This window comes from Daucus carota, chromosome 6 (assembly GCF_001625215.2).
Source record: "Daucus carota subsp. sativus chromosome 6, DH1 v3.0, whole genome shotgun sequence".
Taxonomy (NCBI): Eukaryota; Viridiplantae; Streptophyta; class Magnoliopsida; order Apiales; family Apiaceae; genus Daucus; species Daucus carota.
Window position 1 is genome coordinate 27197622 of NC_030386.2, and position 27826 is coordinate 27225447.

Genomic DNA, 27826 nt, shown 5'->3' on the forward strand with positions numbered 1-27826 from the left:
TATACCAAAAGAACTTGACATTTCACCTGATGCTTACGAACACATACGCTCCACTTGTAAGTCCTAAATGCTATTGCAAGTAAAACTCCCTGATGATGATGAAGACTGATACATTGGGTCCAGTATTCTAAAACTCATACAAAAGAGAAAATGATATTTCCCCTCTTCAGAACAGTAAGTCCCCTCAGTCCCTCACTTTGTTTTTATGGATAAGTTAGTGCCCTTCCCTTGTTTTTAAGATTTTCTATTAGATCATATTACCAAATTGACTGTACATCCAGGCTAGAGTATACAACACCAACTGGAGGCCTCCTAATTGGTGAGTTGCTTGTGCTTTCACCAGTTCCATGCACAGTCCAATCCACTCTACCAATAAAAGAAAGGCGTTTTTAATCCAAGATCTACAGAAAAGTGTAGAAAGAACAAAACCAAACAACAAAAACAAAGATATAAGACCTGTAAAAATGCGCCTGACCTATATAAAATGTACAGGCTCCACCATCTTTTTTAAAAAAAAGGTAAAGCTCACTGAATGTAATTATGCAGCTAGATGTGTTGGCACAACATAAGATAGAGCAGTCACTCGCCGAAAATCAAAAAGAAATTGCTAAGTCGAGGGGTTAGAGAAAGGACCATACCCCTAGCCCGGAACCAAAAGGGCGCGGCCGTTCCCCAGCAAGGATACACATGACGAGCGATAGAAGAAATTGGAGACCCCCAAGACAACCAGGCACGTACACCCCTCTCGTGGCATCAGCCGAGCACATATATGCAGTAACCAAGGATAAGGCCCCTTTCCGAAAGCCGCAGCCTATTGCCTATAACGTTGCCAGAGACAAGAAGAAGTATTGTGACTTCCATGAATCAGCCGGGCACAACACCGCGGATTGTAGGCACCTTAAAGAAGAAATCGAGGAGCTACTCAGGGCAGGCTACTTGACAGAATGGGTAAAGAAATACAGAATGGGTCACCCGCCAGAAAGGCGCGCCCGCGGGAGGTCACCAGAAGACAAGGACGACGAGAAACAGAACGATACCCAGTTTGTGAGGGAGGGTAGTATTAGGAGCATATTTGGAGGCCTCTACATAGGGGGAGGTAGTCGAAAAGCGATGGAGAGGTACGCCAAGGAGGCAAAGGACTACCCCATTACTAATGTGAATCATCTGTCGGCCAGGGCCCCGAGGGCGTTCAAAGGGGAGACTATGGACATCACTTTCACTGAGGACGACGCTAGATGGGTACACCATCCCCACAACGATGCCCTGGTGGTCGCCATGCGCATCGCTACCATGAACGTTCATTGAGTGTTCGTGGACAATGGGAGTTCAGTTAACATCCTCTACTACGACACCTATAAGAAGATGGGACTACCGGACAAGGACATGACGGCAGGGAATCTCTACATATATGGCTTTGGAGGAGAGGCCATTAAAGCCAAAGGAACCATCCGCTTACCTGTGACCCTAGAAGAAGCTCCACGAGCAGCCACCCAGATATCTGAATTCGTAATCATCGACCACCCGTCAGCGCACAACGCACTAATGGGACAACCCCTCTTGAAGGATATGAGAATAGTCACCTCCATCTATCATCTTACTTTGAAGTTTCCCACCCCCGGGGGAGTTGGATGTGAAGGGGTCTCAGTATGAGTCTCGCGATTGCTATGGCCGATCCCTCAAAAATTTTCAAGATAGAAGAGGGGTACCACCCCATGAAGAGCTCCATTCAGTCCACGCCATCTACTTCATTCAATATCCAGAAAGCGATACGGATGGCGCGCCCTCACTCCGACTCCCAGAAGGACACATTCACCATGAGGTTAAGCCGCCTCTTTCTGATGAACCAAAGATTGAAGAATGTGGAGAACAAGTCATGAAGGTAGAGGTCACACCCCCCAGGAAAATCAGGAAGTTAAACAAGGACGAGGCAGTGTTGGAATTGGATGAGTCCACACCAGTCAAAGAAACCCCCAAAGACATACCCTCGGATCACGATGGGTCTCCATCACAGTTCAATTTTGATCTAGACCCCAGACTACCTATGCCCGTGCAGAACACGGGACCAGCCGAAGACACGGTCGATATACAAGTCACACCGGGGAGTAATGACAAGATTCTAAAAATAGGGTCCAGGTTGAGTCCGGAGGTAAGGGGCGAGCTGATAGAATTCCTAAAAGACAACCTAGACGTGTTCGCTTGGAGTCACGAGGACATGATTGGAATGGACCCGGCCGTTATGTGCCACCACCTCAACATCGATCCTACCAAAAAAGGTGCTAGGCAGAAGCGCAGACCAATAAGTGGAGAAAGGGCCGAGGCCCTCCAGGAGGAAGTTGACCGCCTCCTAAAAGCAGGATTAGTGAAGGAATCGTTCTACCCAACATGGTTGGCAAACCCTGTGCTCGTGAAGAAACCCAACGGGAAATGGCGCACCTGCATAGACTTTACCGATCTCAACAAAGCATGCCCTAAGGACAGTTTCCCACTTCCTAGAATTGATCAGCTGGTAGACTCAACAGCCGGCCACGCCCTCCTTAGTTTCATGGATGCCTACTCGGGATACAATCAGATCCCTATGTATGAGCCGGACCAGGAGCATACCTCCTTCATTACGGACAGAGGCCTATATTGTTACATTGGCATGCCATTCGGGCTCATTAACGCAGGCGCAACCTACCAAAGGCTTGTAAACATGATGTTCAAAGAACAGATCGGAAAGACCATGGAGGTGTACGTAGACGATATGGTGGTCAAATCTAAGAAAGCCAATGACCATGTGTCTCACCTGTCAGACATGTTCAAAATCCTAAGGAAGTACAGGATGAAGCTCAACCCGCAAAAGTGTGTCTTTGGAGTAGAGTCGGGGAAGTTTCTTGGTTTCATGGTCAATCACAGATGTATTGAAGCCAATCCCGCAAAGATCAAAGCTTTGCTAGAGATGAAGTCTCCAACCAATGTCAAACAGGTCCAAAGCTTAACCGGGAGGATTGCCGCTTTGAACAGGTTTGTGTCGAAGTCCTCTGAAAAATGCAAAGAGTTCTTCAAAGCTGTGAAGGGTGCATCCAAGGATTTTGAATGGACGGTAGAATGTGAAAGCGCTTTTGTGAAAATCAAAAAACACTTGGGCGAGCCCCCCCTCTTAGCCAAACCAAGTGAAGGTGAGACGCTCATACTCTATTTGGCTGTCTCAGACTACTCCATTAGTGCCGTATTAGTAAAGGAGGACGCGGAAGGTCAGTCCCCCGTTTACTATGTAAGCAAAAGGTTGTTGGACGCAGAGACCCGCTACACAAGTATGGAAAAGTTGGTATACGCCTTGATACATGCATCCCGAAAGCTGCGACCTTACTTCCAAGCACATAAGGTGGAGGTCAGAACCGCGTACCCTCTTCGATAAATCATGCATAAACCAGAAGTCACAGGTAGGATGATGAAATGGGCGATCGAGCTAGGACAATTTGACATTGATTACAAGCCACGAACTGCCATCAAAGGACAAGCTTTAGCTGACTTCATTTTGGAATTTCCAGAAGACGGAGAAAACTCTGGCCTGCTAATCAAATACGATCCCGACCTACCGTCACAACCGGACGCCCCGAAAGAAGATATCCCCGAGCTGTGGTGGATAGTGCACACCGACGGAGCAGTAAACAATGATGGGGCAGGTGCAGGTATAGTGTTGGTAAGCCCCGAGGGACACAGACTCTTAAATGCAATTCACTTTACCTTCCAGCTATCCAACAATGACGCAGAATATGAGGCATTAGTGGGAGGCTTAAAGTTGGCTCTCGAGATGAAAGTCAGACGGCTCGTGGTAAAGCTCGACTCAATGTTGGTGGTGGAACACATCAAAGGGGGGTACCAAGATAAGGGGCCTAAGACGGCTATGTATCTTAAATGCGTCCAACGGCGCCAATTTGTTGTCGAGTATTTTGAAGAGTATCGTTCGCAGGGAAGGACTGATATCAATACTAATTTCAAATCTCTTATCTCTTGCAATTCAGAAGTGTGGAGAAGAATTTGGTGATGTATGGTTATCAACTAATTAATATAATAAATAAATAAACTATATAATAAATATGAGAGAAAACAACCCAAGAATTAGAGTTCTTCAATGGCTATCATGAATGTCTAATTTGTGTCTCTTGCTTGCTAAAAACATCCTTCTAATATTTATAAAATCCTCTCCCAAGGTAGATTATAATGCCTACAATTATCCATTAAAAGCCACTCCCATGGTCAATCAAAGAACACTTGTAAACTATTAAGGACCAAGGATTTTAAGTCTCACAATTCTCATATCAATCTCCCGATCTAATACTCAAATTGTGTCCATCACATCATGTACTAGAATTATAACTCCTCTCCCGATTCGTTATAACTCCTAGAGATTCAATTACAAGTTAGCTACTCCTGTAATTGTATAAAGAGCTCAATGACAGATTAACAAATCACGAGAAAACACAATCCAACTAAGCAAACATAATAAGCCAAAGAATACTACCCAACTCTTGGATTAAGGAATTAGCTACTCATGAATAGGTGAAACAAATATATATTTATACCACAAACCATGAGAGTAAGAATTTAAGTACGAAGAATACAACTTGATGAAAGTGCTTGAAGTCCGGATGAATCCCTTCACTCCTTCTTCCAATCTCTCACACAAGTGTTTCTCTCCCTTTTCTCTCTAAAAAGGCTATCTCTATATTATTCTATATTATACAAGTTAGTTGTCTCTAATATCTATCAAACCCTAATATATATAAGAGTTTTCTTAATTTACAAGAAAATAAAATAATATCCTAAAACGGGTTGGATTCTGATGCTCAAATTCGTAGGCTGCTGTTCAGGCCTGATTCTGGACTGATCCAGTTGCCTTTTGATATCTGGACCACCTTAAACTTGTAGAAAATTCCAATATCTTCGCATGGGCTGTTGAATCGCCCAATTCTGACGTCCGGAACTCAAGTTATGGCCCAAACAAGATTTGCTTCGCTGGCTATGCATAAAGTCCGAATTTCCATCTAATAAAAGCCCAAATAATCTCTTTTCATCCAACTTTAGGAATATTTATTTTCCTGAAATTAAACACTTAAAATCCATTAGTAATAACCCGATTATTTACAAAATACTAAATTTATGGGAATAAAATCATATAAAAACATATATAAATATATGCTCTATCAAATATCCCCACACTTAGTCTTTTGCACGTCCTCGGGCAAATAAAATAAATAAAACTAACACCTAATAGATATATACCACTTCCGTAGGTGATCACGGTTGCATTTGGCATATGCAACAAGCCCTTTAAACCCCTAGGCAGCCCTAGTGGACGAGTAAGGTCTCGTGAGGGCCTATAGCGAATGTACCCACAAAATCCATCTAGCTCATGTAATAATAATATAGATGACCACAAGAACACAAGCATGGAGTGCAACTACATGAATGCAACTAATAAATGTAAATGTATTGATCCCAATAATAATAGTATATTCCAAGTTAGTGATAACCATCAGAATATGCAACAAGTTTAGACACATCAAGCTCACACCGCAATAAAATCACTTAGTGAACACAAGTACAGAGTGTGCGTGTGTGCCTAGCTTAACAACATGCTCTTCTTTGAATCAAGAACAGAGACACACAAGTTTCAACATGACTAGTCATGCGAGTTAATAGCTCCCAACTTGATTACTAGAATAAATCTTAAACACTTCGTTACTTAGCACTAGCTATCATTCAAGTTTACAAGGGATTTCCACGTCTTCTTTTTATTTCTATAATACTACTATATATAAATCTTTTTTTCCCCACATGATCTGTCTAAGATTGGGACGCTCCTCAGGGTAAGTGAGTTACGACCACCAAAAGACTTCACAAGCTCTTTTTTTTCTTTTTTTTTAAAGTCAAGTAATTCTCCAGTAATCAAGGATAATGAAAAGTCACCAAGAAAATTATATTTCCAGTACAATTGCACTTAATACCAGCACAAGTACATGGGTCGTCCCTTTCATTTTCGCCACCCATTGATCTCAAAGGAGTACTTGATACTTTATTGATTTTTTCTTTTTTTTTTTTCTCTTTTTTTTTTGAAGAAAACATTTACACCCCACAATCACCTCAAACTCAAGCATTTACGTACTAAGCTCAAAAGGGAATAGTCAAAATTCTAATCATCAACAAGCGGCTACCCCTCAAGAAGCAAGTATATCTAAGTCTCAATTCAATATTTAAGAGCAAAATAAGCTTGTGTCAATAAATAAGCTCTGCACTAGTGACACTACACATGTAACATCGCTAATATGTGATCATAGCAAGAATTAATCAAAAACAAGCTGCACATAGTATCATCATAGGTTACTAACTTGGACTATTACATGGGATCATGCTATGTTATGTCATGCAATGAAACTAACATGTAATGCAATTATATGAACTAATGTATGCAATGTATGAGTGTTTATCCTAGCATGATATGATCATCTAACTATTTTACAAGGCTAGAATTATTTTTGATTTTTAAATTTTATAATTTTTTTTTTTATATTATAACATACTATTGAGAGCACATCCCCACACTTAAATGAGTCTATGTCCTCAATGACACACTAATACTCCTCCTATAAATAAAAGGAAAGTAAGAATACTCCCCTATGCAAACACATGAAGTGCCGTTTGAAAAATAAGCGAAGTGTGTTGCCTCTAAGTCGATGCACCGCGGGCACCTTAACCATGCCCATGGTGCAAATCATTCTGCCCGGACTTCATAAACTGACCTTCTGGACCTTAAAATCCGATCTCCACCGTTCAGAATTTAGATATTAGTGTAAGGAAGATGCTGTCCAAAATTCAGGACGATCCGACCGTTGGAACTCCGGGAAACGCAAAAACAATGCAGCTGATGCAACCAGAAAAATTGCTGCGAATTTTTTTATTTTTGCACCTGTAACAACCACTTCAAACAAACACATCAAGGTAACTTGTGGGAGTAAAAACAAATCAAAATCTACCTAATATTATAATCATGGGTTGCCTCTCAAGAAGCGCTTGTTTATTGTCATTAGCTCGACTTATTCACAAACAAGTAGCAAAACTAATGTGGTGAAAAAGCAAATAAGTGCACATATCTACGAATCAATAATATAATTATGATGTGCAAATATATATATGGTCCAAAAACATATAAGAAAATTAAAATGGACCACACTTGCTCAAGAGACCTCGTAAAATCAAAGTAGCTAGAAAAGTCGTCAGAATAATCATCATAAGTACGACTCATAAACTCTTCCCAAACTGGATCCTTATTATACAAGGATCCTAATATATATACAAGTTAGTTGTCTCTAATATCTATCAAACCCTAATATATATAAGAGTTTTCTTAATTTACAAGAAAATAAAATAATATCCTAAAACGGGTTGGATTCTGATGCTCAAATTCGTAGGCTGCTGTTCAGGCCTGATTCTGGACTGATCCAGTTGCCTTTTGATATCTGGACCACCTTAAACTTGTAGAAAATTCCAATATCTTCGCGTGGGCTGTTGAATCGCCCAATTCTGACGTCCGGAACTCAAGTTATGGCCCAAACAAGATTTGCTTCGCTGACTATGCATAAAGTCCGAATTTCCATCTAATAAAAGCCCAAATAATCTCTTTTCATCCAACTTTAGGAATATTTATTTTCCTGAAATTAAACACTTAAAATCCATTAGTAATAACCCGATTATTTACAAAATACTAAATTTATGGGAATAAAATTATATAAAAACATATATAAATATATGCTCTATCATTAGACCAGTTCGAGGAGGTACAAGTGAGCAAAGTACCTAGGGAGTCCAACGGAGACGCCGACGCCTTAGCAAAATTGAGATCTCAGAAAGACGCTGCCCTGTTAGGGGTGATTCGACTAGAAGTTCAGGAGGTGCCTAGCATCCCGGAACTGAATGTCATGGAAGCAGGAGACGGCATCGAGCGTCAAACATGGATGACACCGATATGGGATTTCATTAAAGAAGGAAAGTTACCTGAAGATAAAGCCGAAGCTCGGAGGCTAAGATATAAGGCAGCCCGGTATGTGGAGTATGATGGCAAACTATACAAGAGAGGCTTCAACCAACCATTACTGAAGTGTATAGACAGTGACGAATGCACCTATGTGTTGAGAGAGGTCCATGAAGGCATATGTGGGAATCACTCGGGAGGCAACTCGTTAGCTATGAAAATTCTGAGGCAAGGGTACTACTGGCCTACCCTAAGGAGTGACGCCTTCGACTTTGCCAGAGCATGTGATAAGTGCCAACGGTTCGCCAACTTCACCCATAACCCAGCAACATCCTTGACCAGCGTGACCAGTCCTTGGCCTTTTGCTATGTGGGGGATAGACTTGATTGGGGAACTCCTTAAAGCCAAGGGAGGTGTGAAGTATGCAGTGGTAGCCGTGGATTACTTTACCAAGTGGGCGGAGGCCGCGCCCTTAGCCACCATCACAACCAAAAAGATTAAAGATTTTGTTTTTAACTCTATTGTTTGCAGGTTTGGAATTCCTTACAAGCTGATCTCGGACAACGGGAAGCAATTCGACAGCAAGGAGCTGAGAGGCCTTTGCGATGACCTTGGAATTAAGAAGGACTTCGCAGCGGTGTACCATCCTCAGAGCAACGGGCAGACAGAGGCGGTGAATAAAATCATCAAACACACCTTGAAGACTAAGCTGGAGGATAGCAAGGGAAACTGGCCGGAAGAACTCCCCATGGTGCTATGGTCTTACAACACAACTCTGAGGACTACAACTGGGGAGTCACCATTCGTGTTGGCTTATGGATGCGAGGATATGGTTCCAATAGAGGTTGGAGCCGAATCATTCAGGAGAGATTACTTTGAGGAACAAGACAACGACGTCAACCAAAGGCTCTACTTGGATATGATTGAAGAAATCAGAGCTACCTCGCAGATACGACTAGCTGCATATCAGCAAAGAACAGCGAGGTATTATAACAGCAAAGTAAAGGCTCACCCATTCCAAGTGGGGGACCTCGTTCTCAGGAAGGTTGTGCTCAACAACAAAAACCCCTTGCACGGGGTCTTCGGTGCTAACTGGGAAGGTCCCTACAGGGTGAAGGTGATACTATGGAAAGGAACATATAGGTTGGAAGACCTAGAAGGGAAGCCTGTTCCGCGTCCTTGGAACGCGGAACACCTAAAGAAATACTACTAGTAGCCAAAGGCTGCATAGACTAGCCATGACACTAATGTCATCCCTAGTCTAGGGGAGTAGTGTGCATATATGCCCTCTCCTGGCTAAGGTTTTTGCTAAGTCTTTTTATGTCCCCTTGGGGTTAACAGCCACTTGGGACGGGTGCGGTTTCGTACTCGAGCGCATTATCTCTATCGTATTTAGGTATGGGCCCGAGGCCATGCTATGTTTTGACCATCTTAATAAAGGCCTAGAGCCACTCAATTTTCCACAAAAAAGATGTGTTGAATGCTTGTTTCTGAACATTATAGTTGAAATGGCCTCTGAGCCATTCCCTTGCCGATAACATAAGGATACAAGCCCTGAAAAATCACAAGGCAGGCGCAAGGCGCTCCCCCTGGTACTAACAAAAGACCAGAAGAATGTCATAACAATTGTAAAATTCTTAAGAAACCTTAAAAGGCGCGCCCTTAAGGATGAGGCCGCGCCCTTCTTAAAAGGTACAACTCAAACACAAGTTCATAGTGGATAGCTATAGCTTGAAGAAATCAGTTTTGTAGAGCAACATAGCATAAGGGCGCGCCCCTATGCCTCCGTGCACGAGATCGAAGACTGCTACGTTACAAGATAACATAGCACATGATTATATTAACTGTTATAACAAAAAATGAACGAAATCATTAAAACTTAGAGATGTTAAGGGCAAAGGCGCGCCCACCATAAAATTAAGTCATTCAAAATACTTATCCATTATAGGTACAACTTGCAAGGCATCAAAAGAGGGCCTGTTCCTCAGTGTATGTTCAAGTTTAAGACGAATAAACAAAGAAAATTAAGGAGCCTAGTTGTCAACCATGGGAACATTATCCTGAGGGCGCGCCTGCTCTTCAGCTTCACGGCTGGCAAAAGCTTCCTTGGTCAGGGTCTCCTCAATAAGGGCCTTCTTGACGGCGATAAGTTCTGGCTGTTCGACCTTGAACTCCTCTACCCACTGGGCCATTCCAGAACCAAAGTGAGAAGCCCAATCAAAGGAGGGCACGCCGGCCACGAACGTGGCCACATAATTATTTACCCCGTCATCGAAGGCCGCGCCCTCGACCTTCGCCCTCTCCGCAGCTGCGAAGGAGGTTTGGCTTTCCTTCAGCTTTTGGTTGGCTGAAGTTAAGTCCTCATTGGACTTCTTCAGGCTCTCCACTTCCTTCTGAAGAGGGTCAAGGCGCGCCTTCTCCTCCTTAAGGAGCCTCTGACAGCTCTTCCACCCTTCCTGCGCTTTCTTCAGATCCTCCCTTTGACTTTTAAAGTCCTCCCTCAGCTTGGAAAGACTCTCCTCAGCCTTTTTCAGTGAGGGCACGTCCTCCAAACGACGCTCCTCTCTATCATGCAGATGGACCAAGAACTCGGTCGCGCCCTTCAAAAGGAAAGAGTCTTTCTCCTCTTGAGGCTTGGCCCTCCAGGCTTCGAGCTCTCCATCCTCGACATAGGTATCACCCATGTCAGCAAAGTGGCGCGCCGATTTGCTCATCGCAGGCGCGCCCTTACTCAGTTGCCTCTTCCTCTTGGCAGGCTGATGTTCAGGAGAGGGAGCCTCGGGGATGTCAGGAATCGTTCGAGTTAGGGCTGAGGCCGCGCCCTTCTCTTGAAGTTGCTTAGAGCCAGAGGTCGTGGCCTTGTCTGGCTGATGAGCAGCGGTACCTTTCTTGCCTATAAAGCTGGGACGAGGCATGTCTGTATAAGTGAAACCAAGAAAAGGGTTAGGACTTAATAAGAAATTAAAGGACGCGCCCCTATAAGAGAGGGCGCGCCTTCTCCCACTATAGAGATATACAAGTAAAAGTCAGAGTGGCATGTGAGAAAAATTACACAAGTGAAAAATGCATGGGAAGTATAAAATGTGAAGCAACGTGCAAGGGCGCGCCCTCGCTCACTACGTCATATATGGCCTATAGCAACACCCAAAAAAAGTGTTAAAAATGTGTAAAAATGTTGCTATAAGGTTTAAGGCAACATTTTCGTCAAAATAGTGGGTGTTGGATATCGCCTTGTAGCCTTAGAGCGTAAGCCAACATATTTTAACAAGCTATGGCAACACCCAAAAAATGTGGTGTTAGGTCCCTATGGCTACATTTTGTTTCTAATAGCAACACCAAATAGAGTGTTGCCCTAAAATCTATGGCAACACAGCTCATTTTTTAGCAACATAAGGTTAATGTTGCCATTAATCTAATAGCAACATGTTACTCACTCCACAACAACATTTTTTTATTAAATATGGCAACACCTATATTGATAAAATTTTGGCATGTTCTTATCTAAAATTGTAACATCCCAAAACAAATCAAGCCAACCGATCACAAATTCTGACTCAACCATAAACCATTCATCCAAGTTTTGCAACAATCAAAATTCAACCATCCAACAAAAATAGCAGTTCAAATTCATAAAATTTTTACGTCATGATTACATTACAAGTTAAACTTTGCAAAATAAGATAAGAGTATCTAAGTACATCACACATCACATCAAGCAGTCTCCGTGTTGGCTGTGTTCACTGCACTTGCATAGGCATCATACGTCGGCTCGACACTGAGGTCTTCAATATCAGTCTTGAGGTCTGGATTCTTTTCTGCCAACTTGGACACCATCGTATTAACATTCTCCCGAACTTTCTGATCCATTTTTTCTTCCATCTCTTGAGCAAATTGATCTTGGATCTTTTCAGTCAAACTTGCCAAGTACCGATCTCTAAAGCAGGGTAAACAATTTGCAATTCAAATTTATGATTTTAGGTTTGACTGGAAACAATTGTCAGGACTCAAAATGATCCCAACAATATTATTTTAGTACGATATCATAAGAGCTTTAAGGATCTAGCAAACACTGTATTAGAGCAAAAAAAAAAGGATTTTTACATTTGTAATTCACCTTCAATCTTAGATGGCAGGTAAACCTCTGACAAGAAAGAAAGTGAGCGTGCTGACAATACTTCAATCTCAAATTTGACTCCTCTTTGCAGCAACAACTCCAGGTCCAACCTTCAAAAGCAACACCATATAAATGAAAAAGAATTGGTTGCAGTGCCAATATATTTAATAACAATAGCAGAAAGAATAACAAACTTGTGTCACACCTCCATTCTGGCATTTCTCTTTCCAAGTAACAGATTAAAAAAGAGTGGCCTTTTTCTAGGCTCTGTTGGATGACACGTAAATATTAAGAAGAGAGCATGGAAAGTATTGTAGTTTCGAACAGAATCCGTTAATCTCACCTTCATTGGTCAAAGGAAGTTAGCAGTGTTTCGAGATTATACAACAACTAGCAAATAAGAAATTAATAGTACACTTACTGTGATGACAATACACTAGGTTTTTCTTGCAGAACTAATCATTGGATAGTCGCTGAAAAACTGCATTAAACCCAATTAAATAGTTACTTAAATTTAAATTAAGAACAATGATAATGGCAGTCTGCATAAGAAATGCTTAACCTGATTCTTTCTCCACAATCAATATATATTTGGCAACACTCATGATATCTGTCCCAAGAAAGAAGAAGAAAAGTTAGCTAAGAGGCAAGCTGCACAATTATGTTCTACTTACCTACTTCACAACAGCAGGAACTCTGGAAAGAACACTTAAGCAAAGATACTGATTTAGAACAATCCCCGTATATCAATATTACTGTATATGGTCTCTAATGAAGGTATAGTGAAATCATATCATGATAATGATATTGTATTTATGGATACCTTTTACTTCTTCAACGTTCACCGGAACAGGATGAGCCTGAAGTAAACAAACAATCATCAGTTTAAGTTATTTATAATGTTGTAGTAACTAATGATGCTTGTTCTGACAGAATTGGGACTGTTAATGCAATTAAATATCCTTCCATCTTCTGAGAATCTTAGCCATCCCATCACCAATCTATTAGAAACAAAAATCATATCCATAGATTTAACAAGAGCATGTCAGCTACACCCATGAGATGTAACCTGCTTGTCACAGTATACATACTACATTCAGGTGGAATAACAAAATAACAGAACAGAAAAAACATCAGGTGGAGTTTTTTACATACTACATTCAGATTGTGGCGACTACACTGCAGAAGGATGCAGATGTCATTGATTGCACGGTCAACCACCGACTGTTCTGTTCCGAGTAAATTAAAGTGAGAGATATTCTGCGCTTGGAATTAAACCAATAATGCGGTAAACCACCAACTGTTCTGTTACGAAAATTCACAATAATTATGTTTGGACTGATTATGTTTGAAACCCAACTTAAACATCTAAAATAATCCCAGGAAATTAGGGTTCATCAAACCCCCAAATTAGACCAAGAAAATCAACATTAAACAGACTAGTTAGGTTTATACATTTATAAATCAACATATCCCCAAATTAAACCCAACTTCAAAATATAAAATCCCTAACTTAAGAATCTAAAATCCCACAGAAATTAGGGTTCATTAAACCCCTAAATTAGCCCCAGAAAATCAACATTAAATAGACCATCTAGGTTTATACATTTGTAAATCAACATATCCCCAAATTAAACCCAGCTTAAAATATAAAATCCCTAGCTTAAGAATCAAAAATCCCACAAAAATTAGGGTTCATCAAACCCCCAAATTTAACAAATTATAACCACAAAGAGATGAACTCAAACTAAAACAAATTTAACAAATTAAGGTTCGTAAACCCCCAAATTAAACCGAAGAACTAAAAGGATGAATGTATTTACTTCTAAGTTGAGATGGTCGAAGAGAGACGCCGGGAGAGACAAGCGGATTAGCCCGGAGAGAGACGCTGAGAGAGACGATCCAGGAGAGAGAGACGAGTACAGTCGTGAGAGATGAGTGTTTTTGTGTAATAGAGAAAAAGAGATACAAGTGTTTTTGTGTTTTAGTTTTAGTTTTTCTGTAATTGGGATGAGTGAGCGGGAATTAAAATATACAAGGGGCAGGTTATTTGCCCCGCTTTTTTTAGTAAATTTTCATGTCTCCAGCTAAGGCAACACCGAGAGATGTGTTGGCATTGTGGTTTTCTCGAGCATCTAAGGCAACATAAATGGCAACATCGTGCCCCGATGTTGCCATACATCATTTTTTTCTGATTTTGGTCCCCTAAGGCTACATTTTAGGTGGTAACATCGCTATTGGGTGTTGCAGTAGGCCATATATGGCGTAGTGGCTTGTCATGAAATGGAGCAGACGCAACCTTGGAATACAATGCAAGATAAGCATGACATACACAAGCTATTAAGGGAGTATGAACAAGGATACAACATAACCAAGGTAAAAAGGGAAAAAGGGCGCGCCCTTCTATAGGGGCGCGCCGTTATCCTACCTTCTTCGTTGTCACTTTCTGAGTCGCTAGACTCAGACCTTTTCCTCTTAACCCCTTTTTGTTTCTCGCCAACAGGGCGCCCATCTATAAATTTTTTCCACCCGACTTTGGTCCCCACTTCCTCGGGTAGCAATTTAATCTTTATCAAGTTTTCTTCTGTTACTACGGAGGGGATGTTTCGCTCCGAGGCTGGAAGTTCAAATACTTTGTTAACACGGGCAGCTTCTTCCTTTGTGAGGGAAATCTTCTCGTGGTAAACTAGAAAAAAGTAAAGAGGGGCGTCAAGAGACCTAAGTATAAGAGAGGAAGAAGGCGCGCCCTCAGGCTTGGCAACAAGGCGCGCCTGCTAGTCATGGGTGTCAAAGAAACGTACCTGGGTTGGGGTTGAATTGAGTTGTAACCCGGGTGGTGTTGTAAGTATAAAAGAAGGTATCCTTCCATTTCTTTACATGTGTGTTCCTCCCCTCAGAAAGCCCCTTTTTGTTGTGCTCGTGTTGCACTACAAGGTAGAAGTAACCAGGTTGGCTTTGAGCGAGCCTAAAGAAGTAGTTCACTTCCCGCATGGAGGGCGCGCCCAGGTCAACTTTGTCGAACAGGATGTAGAGTCCTGCAGCCAACATATAGGAATTGGATGGGCGCGACCTTGAACAAATTGCATAGGTCGACATAGTATGATGGCAGGGGCGCGGTCACGCCCAAGGGAACATGTCTAAGGGTGGTGACCATCCTTGGAATCCTGATGTTTTCCTTGTCGAATCTGTGAAGACGCATCCCTTCCTTAGGAACCACAGACTTCCCTTGCATGTGGTAATAGTCTTGCAACCATTCGAGTTCATCCCACGAGATGTAGGAATCCTGGTCTACGCAAGACATTTTCCCTGCTCTCCTTTTGATGGCCTCCACCGCTCTGGGAGACAAAGTCTCGTTGTCAGAAAGAGCCTCCCAGTCGACGTCCTCCTCCCATGTCTCAATCCTGGGATGTTCATATGGCTCTGGAGAACTATCAGGAGAGGTAATAATGAACTCGCTAGGACCCTCCTCGGGCGCGCCCTCAGAATCGGAAGAATTTCTTTGACAAGGAGAGGAATGTGATGGGGAGTAAGGGGAGTCCTCAACAGCTATGCTTTTCTCCTTATCCGGCTTGGAGGGCGCGGCTTCGGTTGTCGTGTCAGGCACGGGAGACGCGGCCTCGTTTGTTTTATCGGCTTTTGAAGGCACGGGCACGTCCTCGAACCAGGACTCAATTTCGGAATCATAATCATCTGGGCGCGCCCATTCCGTGGGTCGTGGTGCATTCTGTGTACCGTGAGGCTGGGGGAGGAGGAATCCATGTCTGAGATGAGGGTGCCTTCTGCTAATTGTTTGTTGATTTTATCTAAGAGCTCTTGGGGAACTCTTTGAGGACTCGTGGGAGGAGAAGGAGGGAAGACTTCAGGAGGGGAAACTAATATGCCAATGCGACTCAAGAATTCTCGGAATGGATGAAAAGGTGGAGACGCGCCCTTGTCTGCCAGCTGAAAAGAAAAAAGTAAAGAGGCTGTAAGGGCGCGCCCCCGGAGATGAATTATGCGAAAGAATGATAAAGTAAAATAGAGGGCGTACTCGGATATTGTTTGAATGCGGATGAGTAGTAAAGGTCGCGCCCTCCATCAACAAGGGCGCGCCCTCGTTTACTCATTGAAAGGAAATAATAAAAGGCATATGCGAAAGCTGTCATGAGGGTGGTTGGTCCAAGAAAGGATAGAGGTATAAGTAAGAGATGCTAGCAAGGAAGGCGCGCCCTGATTCATGGCCGCGCCCTCCGTGTACATCACCGTTGTCAAACAAACAAGTAATGATTTGTTGTTAGCTATGGGTTTTGGATCAAACACAGGCGGGATTTAAATACACACATACATATACATTTATATAACCGTAAGAACATGAAGAACAGCGGGAAGACGAAAGGACATGGTGCTAGATCTAGCAAAATACATGGTGGAATCTTGCAGAAGAATAACGAAAATATACCTTGAGATCTGGGGAGTCGATTGGCTGGAATGGAATCGTTGGAAGTGGCCGGAAATCGACGAATCGCCGCCTGAAAATGAAAATCGCCGCTGTGTCGCCTAGAGAAGAGAGAGAGAGTATGAAAATAATAAAATGAAGACGAAGGAAGGGTATTTATAGTAAATACCAAAATGAGACAGCTGTACTCTCATAACGGTTACAATTTTTCAAATTCCTACGGAGGTTGAGGTCGCGCCGTCCAAAATAAGGGCGCGCCCTTGCTCGGGACTCAAGATTGGAGAAAGGGGGGTGAAGAGTTGTGCTGAGAAGATTTCATAGACATCTGCAATATCTATAAAATCTGGGGAGTACTTGTTATGACCGAATTTGAATGGAGATAGGCAAGGGCGCGCCCTTCACGGGGTCAACCCGGAAGGCGCGCCCTTTGTCTGCAAAAGGTGATGATCTTTACTGATTAGACAGAGATAAGGAGATGGGTGAAGGGCGCGCCCTCAGGGGCCGCGCCCACAGGTAAGTAATATGAGTGTGGGGTTGAGTGAGTCTCGATGACGACCTTCCCCTCTGAGGGATATGAAGACTAGTGCCAGGCTCATCTGGAAGTTATCAGGCTCATCTGGTAGTTCCCGGGTTACGAACGGGCGTGATCTATAATCCCCAATCCTGCTATCTGCCGGGTTGTCCTCGTGCGGGGGCTTGGGGTGATCATGATTGTAGAAGGCCCTCATGGGTGACATGAAGACCGATCATATGTCCAGGTCCTGTATTCTGGTGAGTTAGCCCTCATTGGGGGACTGGGACGATCGTGTAACTTGGCTCCTCATTGGTCTTACCTCTTGGTGAGAACCTTCACTAAGGGGTAAGGACGCGTCCCTACGCCTCAAGAAAGTGATCACGGCTTTATCCGATGTCTCCTCCGTATCCGTGATGTACTTGGACTAGGAGTCTATAGTAATTGCCTCAAGGCTTACTTCTAACTGGAGTAGAACTCTAAGTGATAAGTCATCGACCCAAGGTTGGTCTTATCCCCAAGAGGCCTAGTCCTGATCAAACTAGGAGTCTTGGTTCTATAGAACTACGTACGGCTTGATCCCCTATATAAAGGGGTACGTAGGCACATCAAGGGGATATATCGAGAGTTGTGAGAACGAGAGCAGAAGTATATTCCCTTGATCTCAGCCACCCTCAAACACCAAAAAACCACCGCCCACAGCGGATTTCTGTCATATAATCACCGTGAAACACCTAAGTCCGTCAACGAACCTCACGTTTGTTGATTCACCAAATTCCTCTATCAACAGAGTTGTTATTCTATAATATAATGAAAATAAGAAATAACATCTTATGATTTTCAGTGAAGAGATATTCCTCATATATCTTCTTATGCACATATCTATATCTGAAAAAACGTTTAACAGTCCTTTTTCTAAAAAATGAAAGTACATATATTTATATTTGAATGCATAAAACAAAACATCAACATTTTGATTTTGATTTATTTAAGAAATAAAGAGAAATTTAGTTATGAAGAAAATAGTTGGGCATTTATAACACAGCCATAACTGAATATGACATGAGATTGACAATAAGAGATGTATGTGGATACGAACATTAAATGCCCAACTATTTTCTTCATAACTTAATTATTGTCAATCTCATGTCATTTAATGAGATTGACACAGTTATTGTGGTGGTTGTGGTGGTTGGGAGAGTGAAAATAAATAACATTTGGCCTATAAAAGGAGTCAAACGTAGTTGAGTTGAGTACCACAAAATATAGTATCATAGATTACTAGAATGAAAATTTCAAGTTTCATTCCGGTTTTCATTGTACTTTTCACTGTAAGTATTTAATATAAAATTCATTTCTAATATGGGAAGTTTGTAACATATGCATATAGTCATCTCATATATCTTTACGCTACTCATTTAATTTTTAATTAATAATATGTTTTGTGTTTTTTTATGCTTGTTTGATGAATCAGCTTTTAGGCCTGGCATGTGCAAGAAAAGATCCCCAAGACTTCGAAATTGCGCCACAGATTTTGAAGACACACGGCAATGATCATTTCAAGAAAGATTTTGAAACTACGCCACAAATACTTAAGACACACAAAAATGATCATTCCCAGAGAAATTTTGAAACGGCGCCACAATTATATATGAAACACAATAATGATCATTTTCAAAAGTATGGTAGTACGAATGTTCAAAATGGACATTAAACGCATGTAAATGTCATAGTTTATAAATAAAAATTGATCAAATTGCTAATTGAAAAAAGCTCTCATAATTGACATCCGAAATTATATTTACTATTTATACTTGTATATTCGTAGTTACTACTTAAAGTTATGTGCATGAGAAATCATCTATAAAATGATATGACTGAATTAAGACAAAGCAAATAGTTACATATATTTTTGTTTTCCCGCGCCTAACTTTGGAGTTGAGTTACCTACAACTAAATAATAATTAAATTGTTAGATGAAGATTCCAACCCAATTTGGGAGTAGCTTTTAAGCTTGTTAGTGATAATTAAACTCTCTTTAATTTTGAGAAAGTTGTATGTGTCGAATTATAATTTTCTATAATTATGTCACACTTCACTGACACAGGGCACACATATGGTTCATCCCACCAAAATTCCAAAACATATATTTATTAATTTATATTACATTCATCTGTAAATATGAAAGATATTGATAAATAAATATCTCTCACATCACTTGCATGAGATCTGAATGTGCCACTGCAGAATATTTAGGTACTTGAACTAAAAATCAAACATATATGTTTTCTAGTAGACTAACAGTTCACTCATTTTAATGGCTCATAATGGCTCATAGCATCAGACCATAATTTAGTTATTTAATTTACTAACACTGAATAAAATGCTCATGTGTGATGAATCAGACACGTAATTGGATGATCGGGATTAACACATCATATTTGAGCAAAATTTTCTTTTTCTGAATTAAAATATATATCACATATTTTAATTCAGAAAAAAAATTTAAAAAAATAATTTTAAGTAGCTGGTCAAAGCACCTAGAATTGTGCGCAAAAAGTCTTGATGCCTTATAATAAGGACCAGAGTGAGTATTAGCTTATTCTAGTGGTCAAACTTCTAAAACACCTCAAACCTCTAATTTTGTCTAAAACCTCTAATTTTGTTCAAAACCTCGAAATTCCAAACATTGCCCATTAACCACTACGACATTTATACCAGTTCGATTGTAGTACTCTATCGAATTCTTCACTTTTCATCCAAAAAAAAATGAAATTTATATACCAAAATTTTGAGTTATGATATTGTTGAAAGTATATGGTCGGGTTGTATGTTTCCAAAACATTCATTGTTAAACATGAATCATAGTAGTTCAAACGATTCGCACGATAATAACTACGAATTTTAAGCAGGATAATAATCATATAAGGACTTGAACAAATTTGCACTTTAAAAACACAACAAATATTTCTTTGTATCCAATCAGGCAATAATTCAAGAATATGGTGTACCTCACACGTGTTATGAAACTAGTTATCATGTAAACGGTGTTCTGAGTATCGCTATAAAATATAAATGGTGTCCAGGTATATTAGACGGCACCAGAAGTTTTACGCGGTGAATTAGACATTTTCTGACAAAAAGCAGTCATCTTACAAATTTAAATACTTATATGTACGTATACTATACTAATATTTTATTTATTTATCTAATATAAATATTATATGTTAACATTTGAATTTTCGGAAATTAGTTACTACACTAATATATACTTACTATTAATAATTATAACACATTTTCATTTAAACATATATTACATATTTGTCATTAATATAAATTACTAACTAATTTCATAAAAAAATATTAATCACATAAAATTCAACCAACTCCGTGTGGTTTATTAGGTAGAAATCCAGAATGACCTGAATCACCAAACACTCTAAAAACAGACGAGAAACTAGTATATGATAAGTAAAATTGCTTTTCCGGTATTCATGTCAAAATTTTGACCCAAACTGAACAAAAAGAAATATCATGACCCAAAATGTTTCTTATTAACATAGGACCAGCTCAGTGTCTGATTCGGGTACTTATTCATTTAGGTGCAAATACGCCTTATTTAAATAAGTTAGCTCATAACTGAAAAAACAGAACTATAGCTTCGTGCTTGGCATTTAAAACTTAAATAATATACTCCAATACTGTGAACTAGCATTTTTTTTTTTTTTCCAAAAAAAGACCGAACTGGTAATATTCTGTGTTTTTTATTATTCAATTTGTTATAATTACAACTTTTCTGTCTCCCGCTTCCAAAATTTCAGTTAGATTAGACATATGATATGTAGTTAAATTTATACCCGCATACTCCAACCTCTTTCCAAGGTGAACAGAACCGAAGATAATATACCAAAAGAACTTGACATTTCACCTGATGCTTACGAACACATACGCTCCACTTGTAAGTCCTAAATGCTATTGCAAGTAAAACTCCCTGATGATGAAGAAGACTGATACATTGGGTCCAGTATTCTAAAACTCATACAAAAGAGAAAATGATATTTCCCCTCTTCAGAACAGTAAGTCCCCTCAGTCCCTCACTTTGTTTTTATGGATAAGTTAGTGCCCTTCCCTTGTTTTTAAGATTTTCTATTAGATCATATTACCAAATTGACTGTACATCCAGGCTAGAGTATACAACACCAACTGGAGGCCTCCTAATTGGTGAGTTGCTTGTGCTTTCACCAGTTCCATGCACAGTCCAATCCACTCTGCCAATAAAAGAAAGGCGTTTTTAATCCAAGATCTACAGAAAAGTGTAGAAAGAACAAAACCAAACAACAAAAACAAAGATATAAGACCTGTAAAAATGTGCCTGATCTATATAAAATGTACAGGCTCCACCATCTTTTTTAAAAAAAAGGTAAAGCTCACTGAATGTAATTATGCAGCTAGATGTGTTGGCACAACATAAGATAGCTTGTTGAATAGGTACTTTGAAACTTATTTCATGGCAAAGGCAAATATTATTTCTGCCATCTTTTCAGTAACCAATCAGATTGACAATGAATTTTTTTCTTCCATTTTTTCAGTAAGCAATTTTTGCTAAACTGAAAATCCACAACTATATTCACCTATTTATAAGGCAGGAATACCCTGCACTAATAATATGCAAAAGTGTAAAGCAGTATAATATAAACAAATATCTTAAGGAAAAAAATTGAGAAAAAAATATGGAGCAGGGTAAACATATGACAGGAAAATTTTATAACATGGTAAATCGATAACTCAAAAGACACCAAATCCTAGTATATTAACCCAAAAGACAGCAGCTACGGACAGTTTGGCAACAGGACAACTCATTAAACAATAATTATACAAAATAAACAGACTGACAATAAATTTTGGGTGGATTTACCGCAGAAAACCCACTACCCCCGGGTTGATTGTTGGATTATAATGTTCGGTGGTTATATTTTAGTATAGATTGAATTGGGTATCTTCCATTTTCGGTCGCAAGCCATAGCTTTTCTCTCTTAGAAATAACAAATTAACGAGTTTTAAGTAGAACTGAGGCGCTTTTTTCTTGTGAGTTTCGGTTTTCCATTAAAATACTCTATCCGAGAGTTATCAGTCATTGGTGGACCTTCCCTTGAGTGATCCTATGGTCGATACAGGATATAGAAGCCTTTTTTCCTTCCGTCCAGTGACCCGAGCAATACAAAACCAAATACGACACGTAGTGGGCACAAATTCCACTTTTGATAGGACCAGAATGACACCTCTGAAATGGTAGCCAGAGATTGCAGTTGGGAAAGCCTTGGCGTATTGGGTGTTCTTCGCTTTATTCTTATATTAATATCATTGTCATTCTTTCTACAAGTTTTCCTGCATTAGCAAACCTGCTCTCTCCAGGCAATGAGGCTCTACTTAAATACAACTTCATGGATACCATTTGGAACTAAGGGCATAGATTAATCACATATATCTAGAACTACAAACCCCAAATCAACATCAGGGATAGTGAGAACAATAATTTGAAGAGATCATGCATGGTTAGCCTAAAACTAAGATATCAACTGTACTACAAAGTAAAGTATATGATGGACCCTCAGAGTCCATTCAAACTCTCCAGGAACTTGGCATGTTCTAAGATCATTTTCAACAGAGGCACCCAACATTGCCAACACATAAATAATAAGTATGTACTTTCTCTTTCATCGATGTCATATTTGCCCACTTCAAGCTCCAGTAGTTGGCACCCCATACAAGGTGTCTAAATGGTCCCCAAGAAATAAAGGGAAACTAAATATAATGTAAAAAGGCGTGAATGATCTATACTTCCAAGTTCCAATACTAAGTATTTGTGTCTAATCAACTGAGAGAGGACCCATAATATGGCAACTTCTCTTGGCACCCTTCGGGTACCCTGCAACTCCAATAAGAAGTGAAGGCACCCAGGAGTGCCACGCCACATAGATCCGGCACCCCTCTGGCCTCTGGCCACCCCTAATAGAGATGCTCAAATTAACACATAACATGATGCAACTTGAAATAAATTTGCTAAAAGGATCTGATATAGATGTAATACATAGAATAAAATATGCCTCCTTACTAGAAAAATACATAAGTAGAGAATAGTATAATAGTACACAAAAATCAACATAAAATTTGTTTAAAATTAACACGCTTATTGTACTACTCTATAGTGGCCATAACAGTTGACAAGTGCTTAATTTACCTATATGCTGATAAGAAACATATTCTAGCTATTAACACTATCAATTGACCTTTTCTCATAGAACTTATCAGAGAGAAACATCTCACACACATAATACATCTTCTGACTCTAATAGTTGTTGTCAAGGGCTGATATAGTTGTCCTTGATGGTTTTACAATATTTAGTAACAGTAATTAGTAGTTGCAGTGATTTAGAACCAATATAATTGATTATAAAAAAACATGCGCAATAATTATTGTTGTGTAGTTGGACATATTATTGTTTGGTTGCAGTTGTTTCTTAAATGCCAATTAAGTTTTTGTTTGTTTTTCCAGTTAGTCGCTTTTTTGTTTATATGTTAAGAGATAAACGTGGTTCATGGTAGTTGAGATAAATTAGTAAATTGATGCACTTACTTGGGCCAACGATCAGCTGAAGACAGCTCAAATGGATGATTAGCTGCAGACTTTGGGCTCCCACTAGTCAGCTCATCTTGACCAATCCTTTCACTTGGTTTTATAGCAAAATGGTCTTGACTATCCAATGGTCCAAACAAAGCATTTGGTAACCATGGATCATTAGAACCACCAGACATTGGGATACCATATGTCTCTCCATTTTGATAGCTGCCAAAAGAAACCTTTTGAGGAGAAACAGTACCAGAAGGAATATGCTCATCTCTCATAAAAAGTGAAGCCATATTTTTCTGATGCAAGGGAGTTGCAATTTCTTCCTTATTTGGTCTGTTAAGATCTGGTGACAAAAGCCAACTTGCTGGACCACCTGATAAACCCAGCCCATCGGGACCAAGAGGAGAAGTATTCCACATCTGCCATGTTCCATTCTCATTTCCACTAGACACCCCATTTGCTAATGTACTGTGCACATCCTTAGCTTTAGGGGTACCTTGTAAAAGAAAAGAGCTAGCATGTCTTTCATCTTGTACTCTTGAACGAGATGCCGGAGCTTCAATTGGTGATGGCCTAACAACTTCAGAAGAAATGGGTATACTTTGTATAGTGCAAGGCTTTTCAGATCCCATCTCTGTTGCAAAGCCCAGGTTTAACTGAAAATTGTCAAGTGACTCTGAAACCGGCCCCAGCAGAGATACAGGATCAGGAACATAACATGGGTCTTCAAAGATATCTGGATCTTCTAGTAAACATTCAGGAAGAGCTTCTCCATTCAAAGGAAACTTAGATTCAGATGACATCTGAATACCTTTACTACTCATGGGTTCGCAGGGATTAGTAATTATTGGAAATGGAGATGGCAACCCAAAATTAATGGGGTTGTCGTATGGTTGTGTTGTTACCGGACGACCTGTGAGTGAAGGACTAGTGACTTCTAATGACTTCCCATTTGGTCTATCTGTGACTGCTGAATCAGAAGGACAAACAGTTGATGAACGAGTGAATAACTGTCGCCACGTTTTTTTTGGAGCTTCACAAGGTTGTGCTTTAACATGCACCTGCACACAAAACTCCATTAAAAAATATGCCGACCACTTCTATTTTTAACAAAAAAACCTGCCACTTATTGATTCTGGTAATGTCAATGAATGTGTGAAAACCTTATACCAGCATGCAGTCGAGAACTGTACATTACCTATCGGACCCAAGCTCCTAACAAATGCCCATATGCCCTAGACTGTATTAGTTCCAATTGAGGCACAGCTAATTTGTGTCCGGATAGAGTTAAACATCAAGTTATTACGGTAAAACATCAATTGACAAGAATACAAAAATGCTTGATATTAAATTAAATTACAAGATGTTTTACTGCTCATCTATTATTTTTCGAGCGGATGTGAATTTCTTAATCTTGCCTGTTCAACCGGAACAGGTTCAGATCAATGCACAAGTTCAATTACAAAACCAAATTAATAAATGAGCTAGAGTCTCAAATTGCTGCTACTGTATTTACAGGAGATACGCAGCAGCATATGAAATAATATCATTGTAAGTACTAGAACTGGATCATGTATAAACTTATAAAATCGAAGTACAGGAATGGCACATTCAAGATATGAGAGGGATAAGGACTTGGGGTTAAGTAAAATGCCCAGTCTAAGTTATTACATAAAGTAGTGGGGTCAGAGGGACCACAAGGTTCAGGGTGAAGTCCTGAAGTAAATACAGGTCAATGTGGATGCACCAAACACATTCGTTCAATAAATATAAATGCACCGCAAAAGAAAAAAGAATGTCTCATCTCCATCACTATAAAACCCAACAGGAATTATCATATGATACAGAAAACCTGAGATTCAATCAGCTAGACGGACAATGCATAAGAACACCACCCAGGCAAAAACAAATAAAAATTTGACAGTTCATAATACTTTTTGAAGTTGCTAGACAACTTACCGGAAGATTAGTGTTCTTATCATCGCCAGTGAAATATGGTTTCCCTGATACACGGTCCGGTTGGGACATTTCTCTTTTGGTTACAGGAGTTTGGTAATGATTAACAGGACCATTATATCGGTGTTCTCTTCCGACAGCTACAGAATTCATAGCACCCTTCACATGGCCAGTAAATGCTCTTGAAGAAGACATAATATTTCCCTTGACACGGTCGAAGTATTTTGTTCCAGCAGCCCCATGGCTGCTATTGTTTGTTGGGGCACCCTTAATTGTACTGTTGTTATAAGACTTCGCAGTTTCAATTCCATGTCTGTGATGATCCCGACGACCGCTCTCACTCTTTCCATTTCGTTCACTTTCCTTGTCCGCTCTTTTTTCCAATTCCTCAACATCTGAGTTGCTTTTACTCGATCCCCTATCTCTTTCCTTTTTCTTTAACTGCCGCTTCTTTTCCGCTTCTTTTTTATTATCATTATCCTTTGCAGGAGTCGGTCCTTTCCCACGATCTTTATCAACATCCATCCTTTCGTCCCTTGATCTCCTGCGTTCATCTACCAGCCTTAGAACTTCCTCTCTTTGCTTCCTATCTTCTTCCTCCGATTGTTCCTTCACTAACTTAGCTTGTCGCTTCTCTTCAGCTTTTTTACGAGCTTTTTCTCCTCTGTCCTCCTGAAAATTTGCACCATTTTCACCTCTCTTACCCATCCTCTTACGTTCCGCGTCAAGTGATGCATCACCTCCAGATGAACCAACTCTAAATATCTTTCTCCAAACCCACATGATACTCAACATAGTAGCTGTTAGTGCTCTTCCCGCAAATATCAGAACATGAGAATAAGATTTCTCTGCTAAACAATGGTCATCTCGTCCAAAAAATACACCTCCATGCTTCCGCCAATACGAAGCCTTTTGTGGAAAAGATCCACCAACCCAATAACCATTATCTAACCAATCTTGACCACACATCAAACCACCATTATCCACCCAAACCTTCCCATTCTTTACTCCCAAATCCTTCAAAATTCCAGGATTCGGAACCCCCAACCCATGCGGTATCGACAAGTCCAACACGGGTCTCTTCGAAATATGCCCACAGTACGAACACATAAACTTCCCTCCTGCCGGATTCTGTTCCCGATACGGTGTCAAACAGTTCCTACACCTTCTCGTTGCCGTCTTCTTAAGCTTCTGCAACTCAATAGCTTCAAACCTCTTCCTCTCCCTCAACCTAGCATTTCTCCTCACCCGCCACGCCGACAACTTAGGCATCAAAATCTCATACCAAAAAAGCGTAACCAACAGCACAAACACACACGCCAACCTGGGAGACGTAATCTCAAACCGAAAAGCAGGAGGCAACAACTGAGACAAAGCCCATAGTCCAATAAGCGGAATCACTAACCACGGAAGCATGGTAGCAATTCGTCTCGACCACTTCTGAATTACGCAAAGTATACACATTATCCGATTCGTTTCCCCAATCCAACCTCCTCAACAATCAATCAAGCTACCCTTCACTCTATCTATTTCTAATCACAAATTACTTCATTAACACCTAATTAACACACATAAACAAGGTCCAATTAAACATATAATCACAACAACAACAATCCCTTAATAAACGAAATGAATATAGTTAATTAGGGTTTGAAACAGGCAGCTGCGAAACAAAGTGATGAAGCAAAGAATAAGAGAAAAATAAAAAGGAGATGTAATTAGAGAACTCACAGTGAGATGAATCGACGGACGGCGATTGCTCGGAGGAGAAGTCACGGTGTCGGTTGTGATGATTGTGTGAAAATAGAGAGGAGAGAAGTAAGAAATAGATAATTGTTATTTATGATCATCGACTCGTTTTTTTTAGTTTATACAGTTGAAAGCGTGCCCCAATCTTTCCGTTTAAATAATAAATTATGGGCTTCGACATAGATCGTTTTATCTTACCAAATTTTACTTTTACGAGGATAAATTGGATTGGATTTTCGGGATTTTTCACCAAATGTATCTTTATTGTGGATTTTGTCAATATTTAGTACAAATTACGGGTAAATTTAAATATAAAATTGACAGTAACTTTTATTTACTTTATTTAATATAAATTTTTGTTTCTAATAACATAATAAATTAATAACCAGTTTTTCTATCCGTTATAATTTATTGTACTAATA

At 40.0% G+C, this 27826-nt stretch overlaps 1 protein-coding gene and 1 pseudogene across 2 annotated transcripts; both read right to left on the reverse strand.

The window, feature by feature from the left end:
- On the reverse strand, positions 1–27544 carry LOC108227645 (uncharacterized). Of its 2 annotated transcripts, none has more exons than XM_064079076.1 (4): positions 27387–27544; positions 25659–27213; positions 23706–24760; positions 1–366 (listed from the first exon to the last, which is right to left on the reverse strand). In XM_064079076.1, exons 2-4 carry the CDS (start codon positions 27117–27119, stop codon positions 258–260), a joined length of 2625 nt encoding a protein of 874 aa, XP_063935146.1. In that variant the 5' UTR covers positions 27120–27213; positions 27387–27544; the 3' UTR covers positions 1–257. The 2 variants fall into 2 exon arrangements, with proteins under 2 accessions (XP_063935146.1, XP_017258406.2); XM_017402917.2 differs by lacking the exon at positions 1–366 and adding an exon at positions 20971–21339 and having other exon boundaries at positions 27387–27543.
- Positions 11571–15116, reverse strand: LOC135147069 (uncharacterized; annotated as a pseudogene).
- Positions 27545–27826: the final 282 nt, after the last annotated feature.

Excerpts from the sequence above, each read along its gene's own strand:
- LOC108227645 (XM_064079076.1), bottom strand. The coding sequence starts at position 27,119 with ATGTGTATACTTTGCGTAATTCAGAAGTGGTCGAGACGAATTGCTACC. Across the intron at positions 24,761-25,658 it reads ATAAGAACACTAATCTTCCG|GTGCATGTTAAAGCACAACC; the intron begins GTAAGTTGTCTA and ends TTTTGTGTGCAG. Across the intron at positions 367-23,705 it reads TCAGCTGATCGTTGGCCCAA|AGTGGATTGGACTGTGCATG; the intron begins GTAAGTGCATCA and ends TTTTATTGGTAG.